General features: G+C 37.5%; 1 protein-coding gene across 8 annotated transcripts in view; it reads left to right on the forward strand.

Moving 5' to 3' along the window:
• The first annotated feature begins 1,084 nt into the window (after window positions 1-1,084).
• The window catches only part of HEATR5A (HEAT repeat containing 5A), a 64,124-nt gene continuing 42,072 nt past the window's right edge, over window positions 1,085-23,136 (forward strand). For 2 of the 8 annotated variants that reach the window (XM_064424021.1, XM_064424025.1), the window contains exons 1-9: window positions 1,576-1,712; window positions 10,553-10,636; window positions 12,073-12,319; window positions 13,121-13,332; window positions 16,087-16,195; window positions 16,708-16,857; window positions 17,123-17,294; window positions 19,261-19,421; window positions 21,929-22,184. In XM_064424021.1, the coding sequence (XP_064280091.1) occupies window positions 12,194-12,319; window positions 13,121-13,332; window positions 16,087-16,195; window positions 16,708-16,857; window positions 17,123-17,294; window positions 19,261-19,421; window positions 21,929-22,184 (1,186 nt within the window). In that variant the 5' untranslated portion in view covers window positions 1,576-1,712; window positions 10,553-10,636; window positions 12,073-12,193. Of the gene's footprint in view, window positions 1,272-1,573; window positions 1,713-1,811; window positions 1,861-10,552; window positions 10,637-12,072; window positions 12,320-13,120; window positions 13,333-16,086; window positions 16,196-16,707; window positions 16,858-17,122; window positions 17,295-19,260; window positions 19,422-21,928; window positions 22,185-23,136 lie in introns of those variants that run through there. The other 6 variants (XM_064424018.1, XM_064424022.1, XM_064424019.1 and 3 more) reach the window with 5 other exon arrangements.

The following is a 23,136-nucleotide window of genomic DNA, read 5'->3' on the forward strand; positions in this document are numbered from 1 at the left end:
CATCCATTGCCAGAATTTTTTTAAAAGGTCATTGCATCAGTGCTCATGTTTTTTATCACAGTCAGTTTAGTAAAAATGAAACAAGTGTCTATATATGGTAATGCAGCCCAGTGCTCATGGCATCTACAGCACAGTGTAATCAGGCAGCCCTGCATGTTCTCTTTGAAATATTTCTCAGCAGTATAATCTGCATAACTGAGTACAGATGTTCACAGAGGATCCCCTGCATGTAAACTTTACATATTGAACCGATGTGAAGTTGAATGTACAAGCTTATGCAAGGTTTAGACACAATTTCTGCTCCTATGGTTTTGTGTCCCAGGCATTATTCCCTCACCACAACAGTTCCCTCTCTACAGCTGCCTGGAGGGAGCTTGGAGCCAGGTGAGGGTCAGCCTCTTCTCCCAGGCCACCAGTGACAGCACAAGAGACAAGCTGTGCCAGGGGAGGTTGGACACCAGGAAGAAATTCTTTATGGAAAGGGTCATTAAACATTGGAATGGACTGCCCAGGGAGGGAATTGGGTCACCATCACTGGAGGAGTTCAAGAAATGTCTGAACATGGTACTTAGTGCTATGGTTTAGTAGACATTGTGGTGATCAGTCAAAGGCTGGACTCAATCTTACAGGTCTTTTCCAATCTTAATGATTCTGAGATTCTGTTTGCACAAGTTAAAAGAAGATAGTCCCAGAAAACACAGGCTTGTGGAGAGACTTCTGGGTCCTGGATTCCAAACATGGCTGGGAATCAGCTGGAAAATGACAAGATTTTTGTTTGTTTATTTTAAAACTAAAAAAACAATTGAGATACATACTTTCCTCTTATTAAGATAGAACTTAAACTGATCCCAGAATACATTAAAGAAAACCCCTCCAATGGATATTTCCTCATGACCAGTGAGTTTGCTAATTAAAATTTGGAAGGGTGGAAGTAATTCCCAGTAACAAAGCAACATCCTCCAGCTAGACCACCTATGCAGTAGGAGAAATGAGGTGAAATTCCTGGAGGCGTTTCAGCTGACCTTGTCTGTAAGACACAAAATAACTTCTTGACTTGGGATTCCATATCGATTTGGGATCACGGCTTACATTGATGAAACCCAGGAGTAACAACTTTGCAAATGTTGGGTTCGGCGAACGCTTAACATGAAGGGCGTGTTCCTATAAGTGTCCTGTGGAGTGCCCGGGGGCCCTCCCAGGGAAGCACGGACGTGGATGCCTGAGGGGCGGGGAGGAAATCAGAAGCCATGGCAGACAGTGATCACAGCCAGGTACAAATCCCAGCAGTGCCAGCCGAGCTGCCTTCACGAAGCATCACCAGGCGGGATCCTTTGTTGCTGTTTTTGGTGGGGCAGCACGGACCGCAGCCCCCGGCTGCGCCCCGCTAGCGCAGAGCCGCTGATCGCCCCGGCGGCTGCGAGCCTCGGAGCGCCCCGGGGCGCTGACTCTGCCCCTCCGGCACCGCGGCACTCGCCCCGGGCCGCTCCCGCCTCCTCCCGGCCGCCGCGGGCGCTCGATGGCTCCGGGCCCGATTGCACAGCCCTGAGCACCGGAGTCGCCCTCATACTCCTCCTCCTCCCTTTCCTCCCCCCTCCCCGCCGGCGGGCGGCGGCAGCTCGGGCGTAGGACCCGCCGCCCCCCCGCGCTGGAGGAGGGCGGGCGGAGGGACGGGCCGAGCCCGCAGAGCGCCGCGGGAGCGCTGCGGCCGGCAGGTACCGCGGGCTGAGGGAGGCCAGGGGCGGCAGCGGCTGTGGGAAGGGGCAGCAGGGCCGAGCGCAGCGGCAGTCCTGCGGGGCTGTGCTTGCCCGAGGCCTGCGCCCGAAAAGTGCTGGATCACCCCCGGAGCCAGCGGCTGGGTCGGTGGGTGTCACACGCACAGCCAGCTCCAAAGCCGGCGGCCGGGCGGCTCCCGGGCTCCTGCAGCCCAGCCCGTGCCCTGGCGTCCCGTTCCCCGGGGCTGCTGGGCAGCTCTCAGCCCCGGGAGGGAAGGGAAGGGAAGGGGGCGGCCAGCCGGGCGCCGCCCGGGTGTCACGGGAGCGGCGGCGGAGCGGCCGTGCCGCCGGCTGGGGGTGGGCGAGCCGGGGTGTTTGTCCTGTGCGGGATCCTGAGGCTCGGGCAGGGGTTTGGCGTCCGCTTGCACCGAGGTTCCATTATTTTGGAATAATTATTTTGGGTCTGGTTTTATATTTTCTTATAAACCTTGGTAATTATGAAAATTTGGGGAGGGGTAGCAGTACGGGACATTCTGCTATCTGGAAATGTTATCGTAAGCTTCTGCAGTTTGAATTCCTGGTTGTCTGGATAGGATAACGACTCTGTTTACACCCTATAACTGATAAATACCTTGCACTGATGTAAAATGTGTAAAGTTGCATTAATGTAAAATGTGTAAAAGTTGCATTCGTGTTGACATTTTTGAATGTGGGAAAGAGTTATAGTTGTAAGTTTAGTTAAGTGTAAAGTTTATTGAGATATCGGTGGAAGGATGCTAGAAGATGAGGAAGGCAGATAAAAGTTGTGTCCAGCTCTGTGTTTCTGTAAGTGAAATTTGATATCTTTTGAATTTTGGATTCATTAATTGTAGTAATTATTGAGTCTGGGGTTTGATTTAGTAGGATTAGGTGTTTGCAGTTGTGACCATAAACTGTACATTTATTTTAGTCTCACATGCCAGAAATATTTTCTCTGTCTTCAGAAATAGTCAAGCTATAACGTATGTTTTAGTGTTTTGCTACAGGATATGTAATAGTCTCAATCCATGTATGAAATAACGGTTGAGACACAGAAGATAGATTACTTCTGGTTGTGTGATGAATGGAGCTTAGGTTTCTTTTCCTGATGGTTTGACACAGTGAAAAGGAGGTGGGGGGAGTAAGCCAGTTTACTGTTACACTAAGTCTAGCCATACATTGAAAACTTGTGCTTGGTTATTGAACATAGGATTGTTTTTGTAGTCAGTAAAATATCTGACTAGTTAGTGATGTTGTATGCGAATACATCAAAAACTTTATTAATCGATGCAGGATGATCTTCTGTTTTAAGACTCAGAACATTCTAATGAGGCAGGAGATTAGAAACATCTTCTCACAAAAACATTTTCAGATTGCAGGATGTTTGTTTCATTCAGCTTTTACCTGTATTTACTGTGTTCAGGTAGCAGAACCTTTAAAAAGACACACAGTATATCTGTATCTACATTGCAGACCACAAAGGCTTTAAACCTCTAGGCAGTTACATTTTTGAACTATTTTGGAGTTTTCTTTGGGGAGCAGCCACATAAAATACCTAGAGAATGAACCATTGCAGTGAGGTATGTGTGTAATTTGTGCCAGGATAGTGATCTCTGTTCTGCCAAACAAGTCTCCTGCAGAGTTTGCATCTGTGAGGGCTTCTGCTGCTAAATTTCTGTGTTGGTCTTTCAGTGCAGTTGAAGTAGTGAAAGCTATAGTGATTTTCAGGAAAAATAAATATCCTTTTCTGGGATTTCAGTATATATTTGACAAAAATTCCCTGTGACTTAATGCTAAGCTAGACTGGATTCAGCATTTACCTTAAGAGAAGATTGGTGGCTAAAATCAACCTGCTTTTTGGATAATCCATATGCGTATACATCACCTACTGTAAGTCCATTTAACATTTTAACAAATAATTTAATTTCCTGAAATTTCTGTCATTGTGACAAAAAACCCCCAAACAAACAACAAACCCCACCCTATCAGCATACTTAGTTTGATATATTTTGTCTATATTAGAGAAACAACTACAATGTAGTCAGGACTAAAGCTATGCTCAGACATATATTGAAATTGTTATGTATTGTTGTTAGCAGGAGGATGTTGATACTTTGTGGTTTTCAAGCACTTGCCTTGCTATCACACCAGGTTTCAAAACTGCAAAGAAATAAACACTAAGCATTCTATACATTTTTATTCAGACTGAAGCTAGTTATTGCTTTTTGAAGTTTACTTAGTGCAGTTTTGGGGAAAAAGAAAATGTTTTCAACTCAGTTTCTCAGTATCAGATATGATATTGTTTTTCTGACTATTAGAAGCATTGGTTAATTATTTGTATGTAATTTGCCTGGTTGACTGTAAACAAAATAATGTTCTGATGTGCCTATAATGGAACCAAGTTTATTTCTTGACTATTACTTTCAGAAATGAACCTAAATAATACTCAAGAGTTGTGAGGGCCAGGGAGGTCAAAGTGTGCCAGTAGCTGTTTATATTTCTCAGTAACTGAATGTTGCTGTTTCTTGGTTTCCTGGGATAATTCTTCTCACGTAGAGATAAAAATTAAAGTGATAATAAGAAACATGAAAGCAAAGTGTATGCATTTTTTAACACTATGAATGAATTTTTTCCAATTGTTTTTTAAAAATGTCTTTAATATTTTGCATTGCTAAAACAGCTATTACATTTTCAGGCACTTTGTTCAGGGTATTTTTCTCTAATTGTGTCAAGCTTTGTCCTCAAAACTTCACAGAAATTATTCAGCATTCCTAGAAGACATTGTCTTGTCGTTTCTTTCACACTTCAGCAAATGTATATTGTGTTGTAGTTCTTATCAATGTCACTGTTATGTGTGAGGATTGTGGGTGGTCACATTCTTTGAGTGAATATTTTTAAAACTGGGAAGCCCAGAGCAAGAATTCTGGTAGATTTCACATAGGTCTTTGTTGCTTTTAAGCTTTATTGCTCTTTCAGATACAGGGTAATTCCTCCAAAACTTGGAAATCAATAACACTTGATAAGTATTTTGGGAGGAAAACCAGTCATTTGGAACAGTTCCTGTGGGAGTAGACATGTACTTTGTGTGGGCATCATGATTCACAAAACACCAAAATACAACCCCTTTGTTTTGCAACACAAATGGAAGTAGCTGAGAAGTTAAGAAGAATTCTGTTTGAGCTGCGTGATATTTGTTCTTTAGTACAGCCTGAAACGCTGTGGGAACACTGCACGACCTACATATGTGGAGCATCCAATATATGGAGATGCACTTGGATTGCGTATTTAAGAAGTCCCTGCAAAAATGCTACCAAATTTTCAGTGAGACAATAGACACATAGCATTCCTGTGGCAAATTTCTTCAACCACAGCACTATTAAGAGGAAAGACTGAAAGAAAAGTAGCTTGTTTCAACATTCATGATTTCAGAGTTATGTTTCTAAACAGAATAATTGCATACAAAACTATGATGTAAGGGGAAGTTGTCCTAGTCTGAAATCTTCAGCAATAACTAGAGGAAGTGGTTCTGCTATCATCTGTTATTTTTTGTTGCTCATAGTCGGACAGATTCTTAATTGCTTTTTGCTGTTGGGGATAAGCATGTGATGCAAATGTGTAAATATTTTTGTTTAAAAAGGAAGATGTATGAGGAGTACTCATTGGAGTACTCAACTGTAAAATTTATTTGCTGGGTTTTTCACATTCTAATGCACTCATAATTTGATATTAGGAGTTACAGTTCTGCTTGATTTAAAAGCCTTAAAATTTTTTGAACCTTCTTCTCAGTGGCCTGGTATTCTTTTCCATGTGCTCTGAGTTGTGGTCTTGTGATGACTTTCTCTTGTGGCTTGTTCTTGCAAACTGCTGTCAAACGTCACTGTTGGTCCCATCTTCTCTGTGCTTGGCTTCAAATTTCTCTACTGCTGCCCAATGTAACATAACACTGCAAAATACCTGGCATTTTTATGGCTCTGTTTAAATTTTGGATGAAAAGCATTTGTCAGTTTGATGCCAAGGGTAATTTGGCTCAAATTGATGAGACCAGTGAGTGACAAATTCGGGTATGTGTGTGTATGCAGTGAAAGACTGGGCTCTGGTTTTGTAAGTTGTTCTTAAACCTCTTCATGGAATATTTAATCAGTCAAACATATCAGTATTTCTGCTAAAGAAACAAAGTCTTCAGGGGAGTTAAATTTCTCTTTGTCTCTTCCTCCCCTCTCGTCTTGGTGCTGAAATTTCCTACATTTGCTTATATGTTTCTTTGAAAATACATGCAAGAAAGCAGTAAAAGGGTGCATGAAATTCCCAGCCTTTTTTTTTTTTTTTTTTTTTTGAATGAAAGGCTGAGAGTGACAAGCGCTACTGTTATGTTGGGAGCAGCAGTTACCTGCTCTTGCTTCCTGTAGCTCTGTGGAGCAAAAATGTCAAGCTTGTGTATATAGAAAAAAAGGTACAAGTCAGCTGAATGGTGGGGATGCTGCCACACAAAGGAAGTGGCAGTACTGATTCTCTTACACTGATGATTTTATTTAGCTTTGCCTTCTCTAACTCAAGATTTTGAGGCAGATTTTGCTTCTGTGAGTTAGTTGGTAATAGTTTGTAGAAGTCAGTAAGTAAACAAAGCTTGCCCTGTCTTTCCAGTAATTTTAAACATATTTATGTGTTGAATAATCGCACTCTGATATATTTCCAGTGTCTAAACTCCAAACTCATTTAAGCTGAAATTTTAGTTTTTTATTATTCCTTATGAAATTACTGAGATTCTGTAATTGTTGTTTATTTAAATCAGATTATTTCTGTGTGTGCCATAAATTTCCTGGGCCATCATATCTCCCATTTGAAGTTTCTGGAGTTTGAACCTGGACTTTTTGCCTTCTCCAGACTTGGATGCCTCTGTATTTTTGCCTACTGGCATAAACAGTACACTGTAACTATTGGATTTTGGTCTATGTTTCATTCATTAGTAGCTGCGTTTGGCTGGTGCTTTAAGGTTTTTCCGCCCAGCTGGCAAAGACCATCATACTCAGTTTCTCTCGTCAGAGATAAGTCCAAGGGAGCTGGGCAGGAGTTTTGTTTATGTTTGGAAGACACTGAGCAGGTACGTGCAAGGGTGTAACAAAGGTTTGAGCATCGATGTCTCTCCGTGCAGTCAGCTCAGATGCACTGCTAACGATCATCCCATTAAACTTTTAAACAGTGCTGCAGGAGTAACATTGATCTCAACTGTTAATGGCTGGAATTAAACGTGTCAGGCTGGAAGGCCTTCTCTTAAACGTGTGGGTTCACTTGTTAGGCAGATGGTAATAAATCTTGCTTTCTGAAGAAAACGTGGGTGTGAAGTCAGTTAAAATACCACTGCAGTGGTGCAGTGAGGGTCATCTTGAAGCTAGCAGATGTGCTTCAGCTCTGTTTTCCAGCAGTGGGGTGGTTATGGAATTGATTGTGTAGTCAGCCCAATGGCACCTGCTATGAGAACACTGGTGGTTGTTATTATTACTGGTCATTTTTCATCTTAATCATTACTATTATTCATTATTTTTACTGTTACTCATTACTGTCAATGAGTAACAGCAGTAGTTTCTTAGAGGAATACTATGCACTTCTGTCTCTGCTAGATTAGTCATTGGTGCAAAACTGAATCCACAGGTTTATTACCTTACATCAGATTTAGTGCAGAATTATGTTAATACTTTTGAAATTAGAAAGATATAAATAATTTTTATTAAGGTAAGTTAAGCAGCACTTTATTTTCTTCACTACAACGTAGGTATAAAGGACTGAGACCCTCATCTAGACTGTGCATTAGATCCTCACCTGAGCCTCATGTTTGGAGAACTGAGGTTGATCAGATTTCTGTTTGAGCAGCACTTGTTCCTATCAAAGAGAGACAAACTGGTGGATCAGAAATTAAATGTGAAAATTTTTAAAAGAAAATAAATTTTTAAGTACAAACTTGGCCTGTGGAATAATTTCCATTACTTATGTCACTCTTCATTGAAATAATGAGTCATAGTTTGAAGGCTGATTTTAGTGAGAGATCAGTTAAGAGTTTGCTTTATTGCAGATTACTTTTTTTTGGTACTTCTTATTTTTTTGTGCATAAACAAAATATGCCAGGAGTTGGAAGGAAGAGGAAGAGTGAAGTTCATTAAGTTGCCATTATTGCTCATGGCTTTCTCATTAGTAGTGTTATAATTTTTAACTTAGACTTCCATGTGAAAGATACACAGCAAACTGTGGTCTGCTTCCTTCATCTTTTAAAGCCTGAGGAGATTACCTAGCTTGGAATGAGCTTGATCCACATAGCAGATCTATTCAGGTTTTTTACTCTGTTATAACTGGTGGTCTGTTGGTTCTCATATTTGAAAGACAGTAGCTAAAGGCAGCTACTCAGATCATTCTTACCTTGGATGAGTCACCTTTTATTTAAAACTACAGGTCCCTTTTTTCTCATTATGGTTTGTCAGAAATTTCAACAGTACAGTTGCTGTTGCCTTTTAATGCTTGATGCACCCTGTAATCCTTTCAATTTGCAGGGTGACATTCCATCTAGTGCTTGCTCCAAGAGCTTTTCTGAGCTCTTTTCTTACCAGTCTTGAACAATCCTACTTGTCAAGTTGGCTGTTGATAAATTAAAAAAAAAAATAAAATTAGTAGTAAGTAGAAACAACTTCTGCCTTGGCCGATAAATCTTTGTGCCAGTTTTGTAGCGTAGTATAAAAGTAAAATAAACTCAGCTTGCAGGAAAAAAAAGAGGGGTTTTTGATTGTTCTGCTCTTGTAGTACCGATGGGAAAGTAATTCTTGTAATTGCTCCAGTTACCTAAAGACAAAGCCAAAAGGATGGTGCATTATGTTGGTTGGCAAATGAAGATTTCACCAGGCATGTATGCCTTTTTATTTTGGTTGGCATAGCATCCATTTAATTTAATTAAATTTCACATTTTTTCCCCTGATTTCTTTTTCATATTGAGAAGCATAAAAATTACAACACTGGGGGAAAAGCACTATCAAATAATTCAGCATTTCTAAACGTGGATTTCTTGTAAATAGAGGTGCATCTTTACATGCTTAGGCTGTGCTTGCATTGATTTTCTGGGGCTGAGGATGGCCAAGCAGCTCCAGAACATTCTGGAGTTGCTGACAGAGCATTCACTCTTTCCTGGTGCTTGACCAGCCCAGAGCGTGGCTGTGCCACACCTCCAATTAGAGCAGAGTCCCACCCGTGTCTGGACTGTGTGGCTTTGGGGTTGATGTTTTCTTCTCCTTAGAAATTGCCTGGAAACATCTTGTATTCATAACAAGGACACAGTTATTATTAATCAAATGCAGTTCATTCTGTGCTTGTGTTCAGCTTTGCACTGTGCCTTTTGCTCTGTTCTCTGCAAAACCAGTATGCTGCAGGAGAACTTAATGCCCTACATTCTTGCCCTGCTTCTCCCAAGTTTGTATGCATGTGCCCTTCTTTTATCATTACTTTTGAAACTTCATAAGTGTCCCTGGTGTGCAGCTTACAGCTTATTGAAGGGAATAAGTGTTGGAAGGGAATAGGTGTTTTGGATAGGATAGGGAGTATGCTGCTTTCTATACAGGTTCATGAAATCGAGGTTTGCTTGTTTATCAGCAGTGGAAAGATCAGGTCTAGTATTTTTTATTTTTTTTTCCCTGCATGGACAGATCTGTTTCTTCAAAACTAATCCTTGCATAGTAAGCAGTCAGCCTTTGTAATTCAGTACTAATAGTCTCTTTTTTTTTTGAGAAATGGTAGTGTTTCTGGTCATGTTAGCAGGTGTTCATTATAAAGATCAGCAACTACAGCAGAACATTCTTTCTTTAATTTAAGCTAAAAATAAATAAATTTATATTGGTTTTGCAAGTGTGTGCTTATACAATTGGAGTGTTTCATTTAGAAACAAGTTACAATCATAACTTGAGATGATGTTGCTTAGGGCTTTGTCTGGTCAAATGTTAGAAACCCCTGAGGGTGCAGGTTCTCCCATTTTTCAACACGGGTCCCAGTGGCCAATAATCCTTACAGTGAAAATATTTTTTACTATCAGGAGGTAAGCTCCCTTGTTTTTATTATGAAGTAAAGAATCTGTCTTCATCCACTTGGTCACCTACCCTTTTGAAGGCTGTGAGGTAATCTTGAACCGTTTCTTCAGCAGTCTGAACACTGGTTTACCAGGCAAAAAAACATTTGGATTACTCCGATATATGTCTTTTTTATTTGTTTTCAGCATTAATATTTTGAAGAGTGATTGAAAAGTGAATGCTTTTTAAATAACTTGCAACATGTATTTTATGTTCTACCAGAATAAGTTCAAGTTGAATGAGTTTTGAAAGGAAATGTTTTTGCCTGTAAATTCTAATATTAAAATTTTATCTGGAGGCTAGGAGAATGGGTTGATAATCCTCATGTCATGTATTGATAGTATTGTACATGAATTTTTCAGAACAGTTGAATCACCTTTGCCAGTTCTGGATTGGATAATCTTTGTAGAAAATTATTATGGTTATAATGCTGTTTGAACTTCCTTTTTATTGGTTTAGAATTAAACTGAGTTAACAAAACAGAAATGAGAAAGGTGATTTCAGTAGTTAAATTACCCCAGTTGTATGGTGTATATGGTGGGTCTGTCAAATTTAAATGTAGCATATAAGGAGCTAATATTCATGGAGGTCCGGTCTTTTTGGATGAGCTGTTACTTAATAAACATTGTTGGTATTGCAAGACTTTGGAATTCTTGTTTTCTGTAGAAACACTTGTGTCTTATATGCTTTAATTCCTAACATTGATCTTTGTATTAATTATTTCCCTAGAAAATTGAGTCCTTAACATCCTTGATACAAAAGCCTGGAGCAGCAGAGAGACAGTTTTTACAATGAGGAGAAATTATCTGCTAGGTGAGTTAAGTGCCCATGTCTGACAGCAAACTCTGATCTTTTTGCTTGGGGAAAGCAATTGTGGGTTGTAATCCTGTGATGGGTATATAAATTGGATAAGTTGCTGTGGTTGTAGGTGGTTTGGATATGGTAGACATTAGAACAGGCCTTGAGTGAGAGGGAGAAAGGAGCATTTGAAACTTACACATGTAATTTTCATGCGAAGCAGTAATGAAACTCTACACTAAATTCTACTTTTTTGGTATGTGTTTCAAAAATGTGAGGATAGACCTAAACTCTATGAGTGTTGTAGGAGTGAGATAACTGAACTGTGAACTTCTATGTACCTAGGCAGAAAAAATATGTTCAGGTATAATGTGCTATGTATGTTTAGATATGCTTGCCATATTATAGTGTGGTGCCTTGTCAAGCTGCTTGGTATTTCAGGTAGATTTGAAGTGACAGTTCATGATGATAATTAAATGTGACTCTTTTTTTTTGTGAGTAAATTTTACATAACAATGTGTAGAAAGTGGTAAAGGTCATCTTCTGCTCTGTGTCTGATGACAACCTGAGTACTAAATTATTTACCAAAGCTTTGTATTGCCCATTTACTGCTTAAGGGATCACTTTACACTATAATATTGTTACTGCATCAGAAAAACTGTGTTCAGCAGTCTTAGTGACCTCTGAAAAGGATAACTTGCTCGGGAGTTGAAAATATGGTTGACATTTTACCAGAATCTCCTGGACTGTTTTTATTTGTGACTCCTACAGAATATTCCCTTTTATATTTTGAGGCTATATCGCAGGGGAAAGATAACATTAGAAGTATTTTCCATCTTGGTTTGCTTATCTACAATGTGGAAGTTCTCAAATAGTCTGAGAGACAAAAATAAAACATAGCTTCTTTAGAACTAGGTTTCAAAACAATATTTTCAGGCTTGGGTTTGGGGTTTTTTTCCCAGAAGAAATTATTAGAGGTTTGCTCAGCAATGAAATTCTGGGGGCTCTTTATGCCTTGCTCGCCCTGAGAATACCAAAAGTGTTCGAATAATATGTCAACATTTATATTTGTGATTATAATTAACAGGAGTTTGTTAGTTATTGGTTGTGGCTTTTGCTGCACTTCGTTCTTGATAACAAAATCATTATCTTTGAGGTCAGTTGGTCATTACTTTCAGGTATATGATTGAGGACTAGAAAACCTCACTTCATGCAAAACAAGGTGAAGGAATATCAATCCCAACATACTCAGATGTATATTTAACTTCAGTTGGCATATTACATCAATGCCATTTTCAAAAACATTTGGTGTTACTAAAGACATCTAAAAACTGCTATAATTTCCTTTTTATATTAGGCTTTCCTTTGAAATTTTCATTTTAGTAACTCAAGCATTAATATTATGTATTATGTGATTGTTGACTTTTTATTAACTTTTTTTTTCTGTTTAGGTGTTCAGACTTCTGATTTGCCAGATATTAATGAGGAAGAAAACTGATTAATGTTGTTTGGTAGTTCGTTGGATTTTTTTTCATTCTGCACTGTTGGGAGATTTGAGGAGAATTTCAAGGAATGGAGTTGGCTCACAGTTTACTATTTAATGAAGAAGCATATAACCAGCTTGGTGAATTTCAAAAAGCAGAGTTCATTTTTGAATGGTTACAGTTTTTGGAAAAGCTTTTACCAATGACTAGCAGAGTAAGTGTAATGACACTTGAGAAGAAAAGCCTGTCTTTTTATTATTTTGTTTAAAATCAAAGAGCAGCCTGCAATGTTATTTGCCTAATATCTTGTAAAAGTACACTGAGTGTTAACAGGAGCTTTCTAAATGTTCTAAGTTCTTGGTTACAGCCCTTCTAATGACAGAGCCACTTGTACAATGAAAGGAATTTTAATTATTTTAGCTCCTATTATTACTGCAAGATTTTGAAGCCCCATTATGAAGAATATCAGTAATGCTTCCACCTAATGTTGCACAATTATTTGATGCTTCTCTACCAAGTAGGAATGTAACATCTTTCTCTTTGTTGTTCTTTAAAAATGTTCCTAGTTAAATGATAAAAGATCTGTTTCCAGCCAACTCTCCAATTGGTTGATTCACTGTTTAGTATATATTGAGTAGGTTATGTTGACATGTAAGAATAAACTAACCAACAAATGCTATTTAAGGGTTGTTATTTGTGATGAAAATACATAAATGAAAAACAGTGCCAGGTTCTTTTTTTTTTAAGAGTATTAAAAATGTATATAAGACTGGATAATTGTTTTAAGGGAAGTCCTTTCTTTTCTAATGCTCAAGTCTTGAAACTCAGCTTCTTTAAAGTTCACATACTTGATGTCTTTTTTTTGAGTATAACAATGCACAAGAATGTTCATTTGTAGTTCAGAATGTCATTATCAGAATGGTAATAATGAAAAGTAAAGGGCATTTGAATTAGTCATCTATAACTAACTTTTAAATTTAACTGAACTTTAACTGGTTACTGATTTTATTTCCAGGCTGATATAAGGGAAAACCAGAAGAAACTGGTTGAACAATTGACTTCTTTATTAAACAATTCACCAGGACCTCCTACCAGACGGCTTCTTGCCAAGAATTTAGCTGTACTTTATAGCACTGGAGACACTTTTTCTGTTTACCAAACAATTGACAAATGCAATGAACTCATTCGGAGTAAAGATGACTCACCAAGTTATCTGCCTACAAAACTGTAAGTGTGTTTTTACCCTCAAGCATCAGATCCAGTAATAACGAGACAGGTTTAAGTGGTGAGATGTATCTGAATTCACTGCCACAAAATACATAATAAAACAAGGATTGTGCTGGTAGTCCATGTTGCATAGGAGCATCAGGAACCAAAAGGGTAGAGGACACCTGGTGTCTCCAGCCAGACAATTGAAAATCAGGCCAGGGAGAATACCAGCAATGGATAACAGAGTTATGAGAGAGCAGGTGCTTCAAAAACAAGGAAAAGATAATAATGGTGCTGAGAAGAGCAGTAAAACAGACAAGCACAACTGCAGGTAGAAAAGACAGTTACTGAGAACATTTCTTAATTCCGGTGGGAAACTGGATATAGTTAAAAATGCCTGAAATGTTTGTAACTAAATACTGAAAGCCTAACCAACAGAACAGAGAAACATAAACTGTTACTTCAGAATGTGAAGCCAAATCTTTATGTCCAGAAATATAATGAATAACCTTAATTCCCTAAATTATGCACATCACTTACTATAGTGAAGCAAATTAAAGATGAAGGTAATAAAGATGAGATAGAAGATAGTCAAGATAGATGAACATCCTTTTGCATTAATGATATGGTATTGAAAGAAGAGCAGGATGCTGAACCTGTCTGACAACACAAGTAAAGATTCCTGAAAATAGATTTTGCAAGTAGTAATTTGTATTTTCTTATACCATTCTTTTTGTTTCTTTGTTGTTCCAGTTGACCTCTTGTACAGTCTTTTGAGTTAGAAATAACTTTGCTGTAAAGGATCTTAGTCTTGCAAAGTAAATTACTGCTATACTACATTCTTAACAATGATATGCATTAACATTAGAGTTGAGTTGTACTGTGGGACGGAGATCTGCAGGTCTTCCCACTCCAGCTGTGATGTGCCACACTGGAGGAAGGAGGGATGGGGCAGGCCATTGGCAGTAAAGCAGAAATGAGAGATGAAGCCAGAATGCTGAGTAGTAGCTGGGGAGAGAGGTGGCAGTGTACACCACCTGTTCCTGGGTATGTAAGCAGTGGTAAGAAGAGGAAGAAAGGGATGGAGAAAAAGGTAATTGTAAAACATTATTTTCTTCAATAAAGTTTTTGTAAAGGGATTTCTGGTAGAACTGACACGGAGATAACAGGCTACAGAAAATAACTGGAACTACAGAACTGTGTGTTGAATAAAATCTTTCATCCTAGGTTGCAAATATATGAATTATTGGTGTTGAGTGTAGAAAAACTGCTTTTTTTGTTTTGTTTTGATCTTGATTAAATGTTGTCTTTACCATCTGTCCATATTTAGCATGCATGCCCATGTTGTCTTGTAGCAACACTTCACCATCAGTGTTCACAATATGTTGATACACCTGGGGGCTGCTTTAAATACAGATTCCAGTGAATTGGTCTCTTATCTCATAGATTATCACTTATTTCCTATATGTGGAAGACGAAAATGTTTTAGGCAAGCATTTAAACAAAACCTTAGTTAGGTGCTCATTTGCTACTAAAACTCAGCATGATGTGAATGCTCTACCAAATCAGGTAAACAGGTCATGCAGCATGAATGCAGCTTATTACTTTATTAAGGAGAGTACCTGTGACCATCAGATGCTCAATTTAGAAGGGAAATTGGAAAATTGTAATTTCATGCCCAGGCACACCATGAACAAAATTTAAATCCAAATTGTTGGTGTGTACTGAGTAGGATAAAAGCAATAACAAAAAACAGGTTTTTAATGAAAGTAATATTGTAATATGGTAAGAGATAAAGGATACTAGGTTTGCATTTCTTACTGTGCATTCAGGGAATAATTGTAAATATTAAATGTATTTTTAAAATTAAGAATTTATTCAGTATGAGAATTTAAAATTATATATGTGGAACATGAATTCAATTGGGGGATAAGCAAAATGTTTTGCTGAAGGGGATGCTGAGCAATGTCTACATATTTAAGTAGGTCTGGAAAAGAGCTGAAAGCTGATTAAGCATACAATTCTTTTTGAATTCAAGAAATTAATTGATTTATAGATCTGTTATAGATCAGCCAATACAAAACCAAAGTGTTTTCATTAACTAATTACTAAAATTACTAAAAGGAAAATGCTCTTTCATTAGGCACCTATTTTTCTTTTTTTTCCCCTCAATATTAGCATTTTTTGCCTTTAATGAAGGAAAGGCCAGTGAGCACACAGAGTCCATTTGTCAGGTGTTTCACCTGAATATTAAATTCAAAATCCGTCTACCGTGAAAGAGACGTGGGTTTATAGTTTTATTTCCTTCAAGGTATTTCCTTATTACGTACTGTGGTACATAAATGACAAAATTGTAATTACTACACCATTTCCAGTCTACTGTCAACCATCAAGTTGTAAATAAACTTTCCCTAACTGCTTCTGGCAGCATCTGCTGCAGCATGGCACAGAGCATGCTTAGTAAGAAGTTAAGGTTAAGGTTTAAAGGTGCATATGAGAACTGTTCCTCTTGTAAAATGTCCTGGAAGGTTGTATTACCTGAATTCTTGTATTATCCAAGTTACTTTAGCAATCCTTATATTTGCATTTCTTCTAGAGGGTGTGTGCCACATACAGACCTTATTTTTTTCCCTTTTGATGATCCACTTACATTTTTGGGACATCCTGTTTAGTTATTTTGCTGTCTGCATATTGATTACTTCAGTCGTCTTAATCCCTTTCATCTCTTAGTGCATCCATTTTCACGCGTCTTTGGATTTGCTTTTGTTTTAGTGCTGCGGTGGTATGCTTGGGCTATTTATACAAAAAATTGGGAAGAATTTTGGGAAACAGTTTTACTGACACCGTTGGGAATGTGCTTAAAGCAATGAAGAATGCGGAGGTATTGGAACAGCATGTTTAAAGAATGATTGGAAAAATAAAAGGATTTTTACTGCTGGTAGCTGGACCAATGAATGAGAGAAAAAAATGCATGATACCAAAACACAAAAAAAAATTGTGAAAAGTCAGATAAAAATGTCTACATTCTAAAGAAATCCTAGAGTTAATGGATTATGACTGTAAAAGGATGGATCACAGCTTTTCTTTATCTGATTTCATGAAACTACTTCATAAATTAGAAAATTTAATTGTATTGTTGATGAAAACATTTTTTCTATAGCTTGTACTTTGTTTTGGGCTTTATACTTGTAGTTATTGTTTTTCAATAGAACATAGAATTACTATTTTCATTTGCTTGTAGAGTTTTGGGGTGAGTTATCTGCATTAACTTATTTCAGTATAAATATATCTCTAAAAGATCCAGCCTTTTTACCTATTTCAGTAGTTGGCATTTTGTATTTCCAAGGAACTTAGGGTTACAAAACTTCAAAATTTCTCTTTTTCATTTTTCAGTCTCAAGGTCGTTATGAAATCATGCTTAGTTTGCAAAATATATTAAATGGTTTAGGAGCTGCTGCTATCCCCTGTCACAGAGATATTTACAAAGCTGCTCGATCGTGTTTGACAGATCGATCCATGGCTGTCCGCTGTGCTGCTGCTAAGGTAAACTGCTCCAATAGCTCTTGTAAGTAGCTCCCTAAAACATAAAATTATGTTTTAATGATAAATGAACATGAAAGTAGAAACATTCTTTGTTTATGTGTGTTCCTTTGATATTAACTTGGCAGAAAAAAAAAAATAAGTAATTTTAGTATGAAGCAAGGTGCTTATTTTGTTAGGGAGAACTCATTGCATTATATAGCAAACTGAAATTTTTACTGAGTGCTTTTCCATGTCAAAACACTTTTATTTCCCTTTTTTTGTCTAGTGTCTTCTTGAACTTCAGAATGAAGCACTATTTATGTGGACTACGGACCTGGATAGTGTTGTTACCTTATGTTTTAAATCCTTTGAAGGTTCCAATTATGATGTACGATTAGCAGTTTCAAAACTTTTGGGCACAATATTGGCTAGAGCTCTAACATCTAAGCAGATAACAGGTAAAATATGTGCTTTCTTTGCTGATACCTCATTTGCAAAAATCTGTCAGATTATAATAAACTCTCAAGTTCTGTTGAAGCCTGAAGTAAAATCACATTGTAAGCTTCTTCCAAGTGTTCATATCTCTGGTTTGGTCTTTTTTCTAACCTTTTTCTTGTGAAGTGCTGTTTTTTGGTTGTGTTTATCTATCTATCTTTATAAAATAATGAACAATGGAAAGTGGTTAGAAAACATTTTCTCCACTATGAGATTGTTGTTGTATGGAGAGAAATTAGTAACTTTAGGAACTGAAAAGCAAGATTGATTTAAGCAGTTTAGAAATAATTAAGATTTGGGGCAGTTCTCTCTGTCAAACTAAAAAGTTAAGGATACCTTCAAGCTGTTTTTCTGCAGTAGTCAATACAGCATCTGGATTGTCAGTGGATAGCAGTATAATGATGATCAGAAGCAGGTATTTGCAGGCAGTTTTGTTCACACAACAGCTATGTAACAGTTTTTTCTGATAGACAGGACTTGGGTTGACTAAAGCATCCTGGCACAAAGTTATCATCTCCAATTCTTTGTGTGATTCAGACTGAGTGGTTTCAGTCTTAGAAGCCCCAAGCTAAATGTCGAACTGTAATCTAAGCAAAATATAATAGGATGCAGAATAAGTGTGATTCAGACTGACTGTTCTGCTTTTAATGACAGCAGAGAAGACCTTCAGTGCAACAACCAGCAAAGGACAAAATGGCATGCCTTTCAGCCCAGCTTACTGTCTTTCAGAATACTTGGGGCTGTGTTATTTGCATTGTAGACTCTGAAGTCTTGGTTTACAAATTATTTCCCCCAGAAATTTTTGGAGAGAATTGCTATGTTACAGAAAAAAACCCAGCACTTATCTTTTCTCAATAAAATAAAAAAAAAATTCTGACCTCTTTATAGACTCATTAGTTGCCTTTAATCTATGTAAGCAATGTACTTGTTATTTCTAAGGCTCTAAGATAAGGTTATGTAAGAAGCTTATAAATTATTTGGTTGTCTATTTCAAGGAGTTTCGTCCTTATTTTAGTTATTTTTAGTTAAAAAGAAGTTAGAGCTAAGTGGGGCAGAAGCTCAATGGGGACTTGAAGGGGCTGGAGGAGACATGGAGGGGGCAGTACATGAAGAAATTTGTACTCCTGAAATTTGTGCATTGTGTCTGATCACCTGCTGATATTGAGTGGGTTTTGTTTAATTTTTTTTTCTGGACATCTTTATCTCCAATCCTCTCATTCCTTTTCTCATTTGAATCCTTGAAAGAGTAAAAAATGCAGTGAAAATATTAGGTCAGTTTGCACAGCGTGCTGTCATCGTGCTAAGTTTATATGTACATGTCCCAGCATGGATTTTAAATAAACTTTCTATCAAGAAATAAAGCATTGGAATAGGAATTGGGGGTGGATAATTTTCCTAAACAATTGCAAATATTTTATTTTTCTCACTCTTTTAGAGGACTATGTTCATGCTAAGGTGACTTGATATTTTTTGTAAGAGGACCTGTAGCTGTGTCTTTACCTGGCTAGGTGTAGTAGAGGGGAATCTGCCCTGTCTGAGGTTTGGAATAGAGGTTGTGTTTGCTGGTAAGCTGGAATATGTAAGAACTAGGGCTTTCAGGAAGCTGTGGGTGGTAGGAGTAGACCTTACAGACCTTTTTGCAGAGGGAGCATAGATGGTAAATACTGAGGGTGGGTGAATGTAAGTACGCATATTACTTAAAGGTAGTTAAAGCAGAAAAACTTGAGAAATACTGTGTTTTGCTGGAGCACTGAGAGCTAGAATGTCCTAGTTTCTGTTGTGAAGTTATGCTCAAGCAGTATTTGGATTTGATTGTACTACTGAGTTTGTGCAAATTATTTTTACTAAAATTAAGACAGTTGAATCTCTGCTTCTAAAATGTAGCAAGATTTTTGAACTGTTTCTCTAAAGATGTACATCTGTTCTTAGTGTCCACCAAGCATAACTTCCGCAGAATCTCTTTGGAAGATGCGATGGAGCTGTTGGGAACTGGATTTCTGCGTGGAAGTTCTGGATTTCTACGAGCCAGTGGTGATATGTTGAAAGGGACCAGTTCAGTCAGCAGAGATGTTAGAGTTGGAGTCACCCAGGTTTGGATTACATCAGCTATGATTTACTGAGATTGCCAAACATTTGTATAATTGCTTTGTTCTGTATATATCTCTTCTTTCATCCTTTTTTTTGTATTTGTAATGAAATGTATGTATTTCAAAATAAGGATTTACGTCTTGAGTCATGCTAGAAAGAAAATATTTCTGATGTTGCTTATTGTTTACCCGAGAGCGTGACATTTTAAAAATTAAATATGTACTACTTGTGACAGCTTCACATGATATGAATTTCAAATGAGAAATATAAATAAATTCCTTGGTTTTTAATTTAAAACTTACTTCCTTACATTTGAAAATTAAAGAGAGAAGTTAGAAGAAATGTTTGAACTTGAAATAGTTTTCTTCTGTGTAGGGAATTCCAAGTCTAGTTCTGAAAAGATGGTTCTGCTTTGAGGAAGTGCATGAAAAGTAAGGAAAACAGAATTTAGTGGAAAAAACCCAGCATCTGTCTTGCTGTATTCCAGGATGCTTAAAGCATAGAACCTTGTAAACTGAACAGGACTGAAGCCAGGCCATGTAGTGCCTACTGGTAAAAAGCAGTACAAAATTTTCAGATAATATTCGGATAATATTGGGTTGGCTTCATCCTGCAAATATTATCTTAAATGTAAACATGCTGAATAGCAGATATTCAAATGTGCAACCTGTGACTCAGTACTAAAGGTCATGATGAACATTTATGTAGAAGTAGCTATGATTAATTTAGTAGGTTAGTCCCACAGCTGTATGATAACCACCTTTGCAGTAAGGGAGTTTGTCAGTACATTTCAACTTCTGTGCAAAAGATCTTTCAATTAGCTTGAGTTACTGATACAAGCTGCCAGATTTTGCAGTGAAACAGCTAGAAGGTGCTACAAATTGTCTTCTGTGCTCAGGTCATGCCGAGTGGAAGCATTAACTTTTGGCAGAGAGAACAGAAAAGCTAGGCAGCAATAATACCTTGACAGCTATTTGCCTAGAAAATGCATGCCAGAGATTTCCAGAATGTTCTATATACATGGTAGTTTTATTAGTTTTCCAGGAATATATCAGATATCTCAGTTGAATGTTTTGACTATTTGTTCTGGTTTTTGAAAGTTGTCTCCTTTTTCATGTGTATCTATGTTAACACATGTGCTAGACAGTACACTCATACTGTACCAGAACAGTTTAAATAGTGCAGTGTTTCTACAAAATAAAGCTTGAAAATTTGTGAATTTATCAGTGCTTGTGAATAGAAAACACTTGCAGTTAAAAATGTATTAATTAGTGAGTTACAGCTTATTATGAATTTAAAAATAAGAAAGGCTCTGGAGATGACTTCTTACGTATGGAAGATTTTATACTTGTTCAAGCCAAGTTCAAGACAGAGTTTAAAATGAAGCCATGGCAGTATCACTCTTCACAAATCTTTATTCTGTTAAATTCCTCAGGTTTCAAATCTGTAAAACCAGGGTAATGTACTGATGCATTATGATGCCTAAGTAGTATTTGTCAAGAGCAATAAGCTGCTAACAGGATCTAATAGTATAATTATTTTGTCTACAATAGTTCCCTTTCCTTTACATGAGTAATTTTGTTGTGAATGTTAGACACAAGACAAAGTAGGTAGGCAAATACACAAATTGATTGATATAAGCTGTAGTTGAAAGTAGATTGATACAAGCAGTAGTAGAACATTCCTTTCTTATGAGGAATTTTGTGTGCTCATTTGCATATTCTCATTTTTTGTATTCTGTTTTCTTGATCTATTCATTAAAAACATCCAACATATGCACATAGAAGGCAATTGTATGGGAGCTTATTATGTGTCGAAATAAATGGTCTTGTGGTGATTAGGTTTGTAAAGTGATTCTGCATTCTTTCTCTTTGTGATGACAGTCTTTTTATGGTACCTCCATTGCACGGCTAACTATTAAAATTCATTGGGTTGAAGAACAGTGCTTGGGGGCTGCAAATATTCCCTGATTCAGACCCTTTAATAACCAAATTTTCTCTGGGTTATGGGTTATAGTTTTGTAACATAGTAGTTCTTAAAATGCATTCATACATTAAATTTGGGGTTCATGCGCAGAATGTTAAATAGCTGAAAGCTGTTGTTCAGTGAGACCAAACACAATGTTTTACATAACAAGTGCCTGTGCAGGGTAAACTGCCATTTCTCACACTCTGGAATAAGATGACATGGGCAAGCAGCTTGAAATAACTTGCAGTCAAAGCAGGCTGAATATTAGTAGTGCAGAATCACAGAATATGCTGAATTGGAAGGGACCCATAACAGTTTTGATAGTAATTTAAATTATTAAAAAAATTAAAATAATACATATTATAAAAAAATTCAGAGTGAGAATGTATATGATTTATGGATGCATAAGTTTATACATCATTACAGTTTAATGTTCTAGTTGTGGCAATGTGAAGATGAAAAAAATAAATATATAGGATAGTTAGCAGTGAATTTCCACGTATTTTTCTCTGAAGTGGGTTTCTTTTGACATCTCTTTCAGGCATACGTGGTGTTTGTCTCTACATTAGGAGCACAATGGCTTGAAAGGAATTTCTCTGCCTTCCTATCCCACATTCTAGACCTTGTGTCTCAGTCTCACCCTAAGGCAGTTCAGAGTCCGATGGATGCTGTCGGCTGTCGCCGCTGTGTTTCATTCATCCTTCGAGCTACAGTAGGAGGCCTGCTTGGGGAAAAGGCTCAGATTGCAGCTGCCAAGGAGATTTGTCAGGCCATCTGGAAACTGAAGAAAGTTGTAGGTATGGGTCTAACAAGATTATCCATTCGGGCCTCTGTTTTTCCTTTTTTAAGTGATTGTCCAACTACCAAATCCAGAATCGGCAGAAATGGAATATATAGTGCTGATTTATTACCATGATAATGTAGAGGGCTTTTGATGGACTGCTTTGTTTTTAGCTTGGGCTGGTTATTTGCTTGTGTGTGTCTGTGTGTACCCACATAAGTATAAACAGATTTTTTTAACACTCCATTCCTGGCAAATATAATTTTAACCATTAACACATGAAATAATTGCAATAATAGTATACAGACAGTATTGTAAAATAAGTTAGGTTGGCAGATAATGCATGTCTAGTCAGATCCTGCCTTCCTGTTCAGAGCAGTTAACATTGCTGAAGGTTCAAAAAAGAAGCTTTTTTCCTAAATGGCAAATGAGCATTTCTCCTGGAGAAAACAGATCTCTTTCATGATAAGGTCTTGTACACTGCTTCCAGAAAAAGCCTCTGATCTTCCACCATTGTCCTTCTGGAGAAGAAGAAAGAAAATCCTGAACATAACCTGTTGTCCTCTGGTGTACATGTTGTATCTGATTTAAATATCTAAATGTTTTGTGTCTAAACAGACATAATGATTTGTGTCTCAAAATATAAACTCTCAAAAAACATAAGTTTCCCTCCCTCTTCATTCCATGTCTCTGCCTTCTCACTTGCCCTTGCAAGATTTCATTCTTTTCTTCCCTTTCTTTATTCCTACAATGCAATACAATCAGGCAAGTAATATCAAAGTATGTCTTCTTCAAGTTACTTTTGGTAGGAAAGACAGTAGCACTCTTGTTGCTAGCTACCATTCCCCATCATGTAAAGATAAGCAATTTGGTATTTTCCATTCATCCACACTCTTGCTCTTACAGATGTTACTACACCATCCTTTTGATAAAGGAAATGTACTTGTTTCAGTGAAGATAGCCCTTTA

This window comes from Passer domesticus, chromosome 6, assembly GCF_036417665.1.
Source record: "Passer domesticus isolate bPasDom1 chromosome 6, bPasDom1.hap1, whole genome shotgun sequence".
NCBI lineage: Eukaryota > Metazoa > Chordata > Aves > Passeriformes > Passeridae > Passer > Passer domesticus.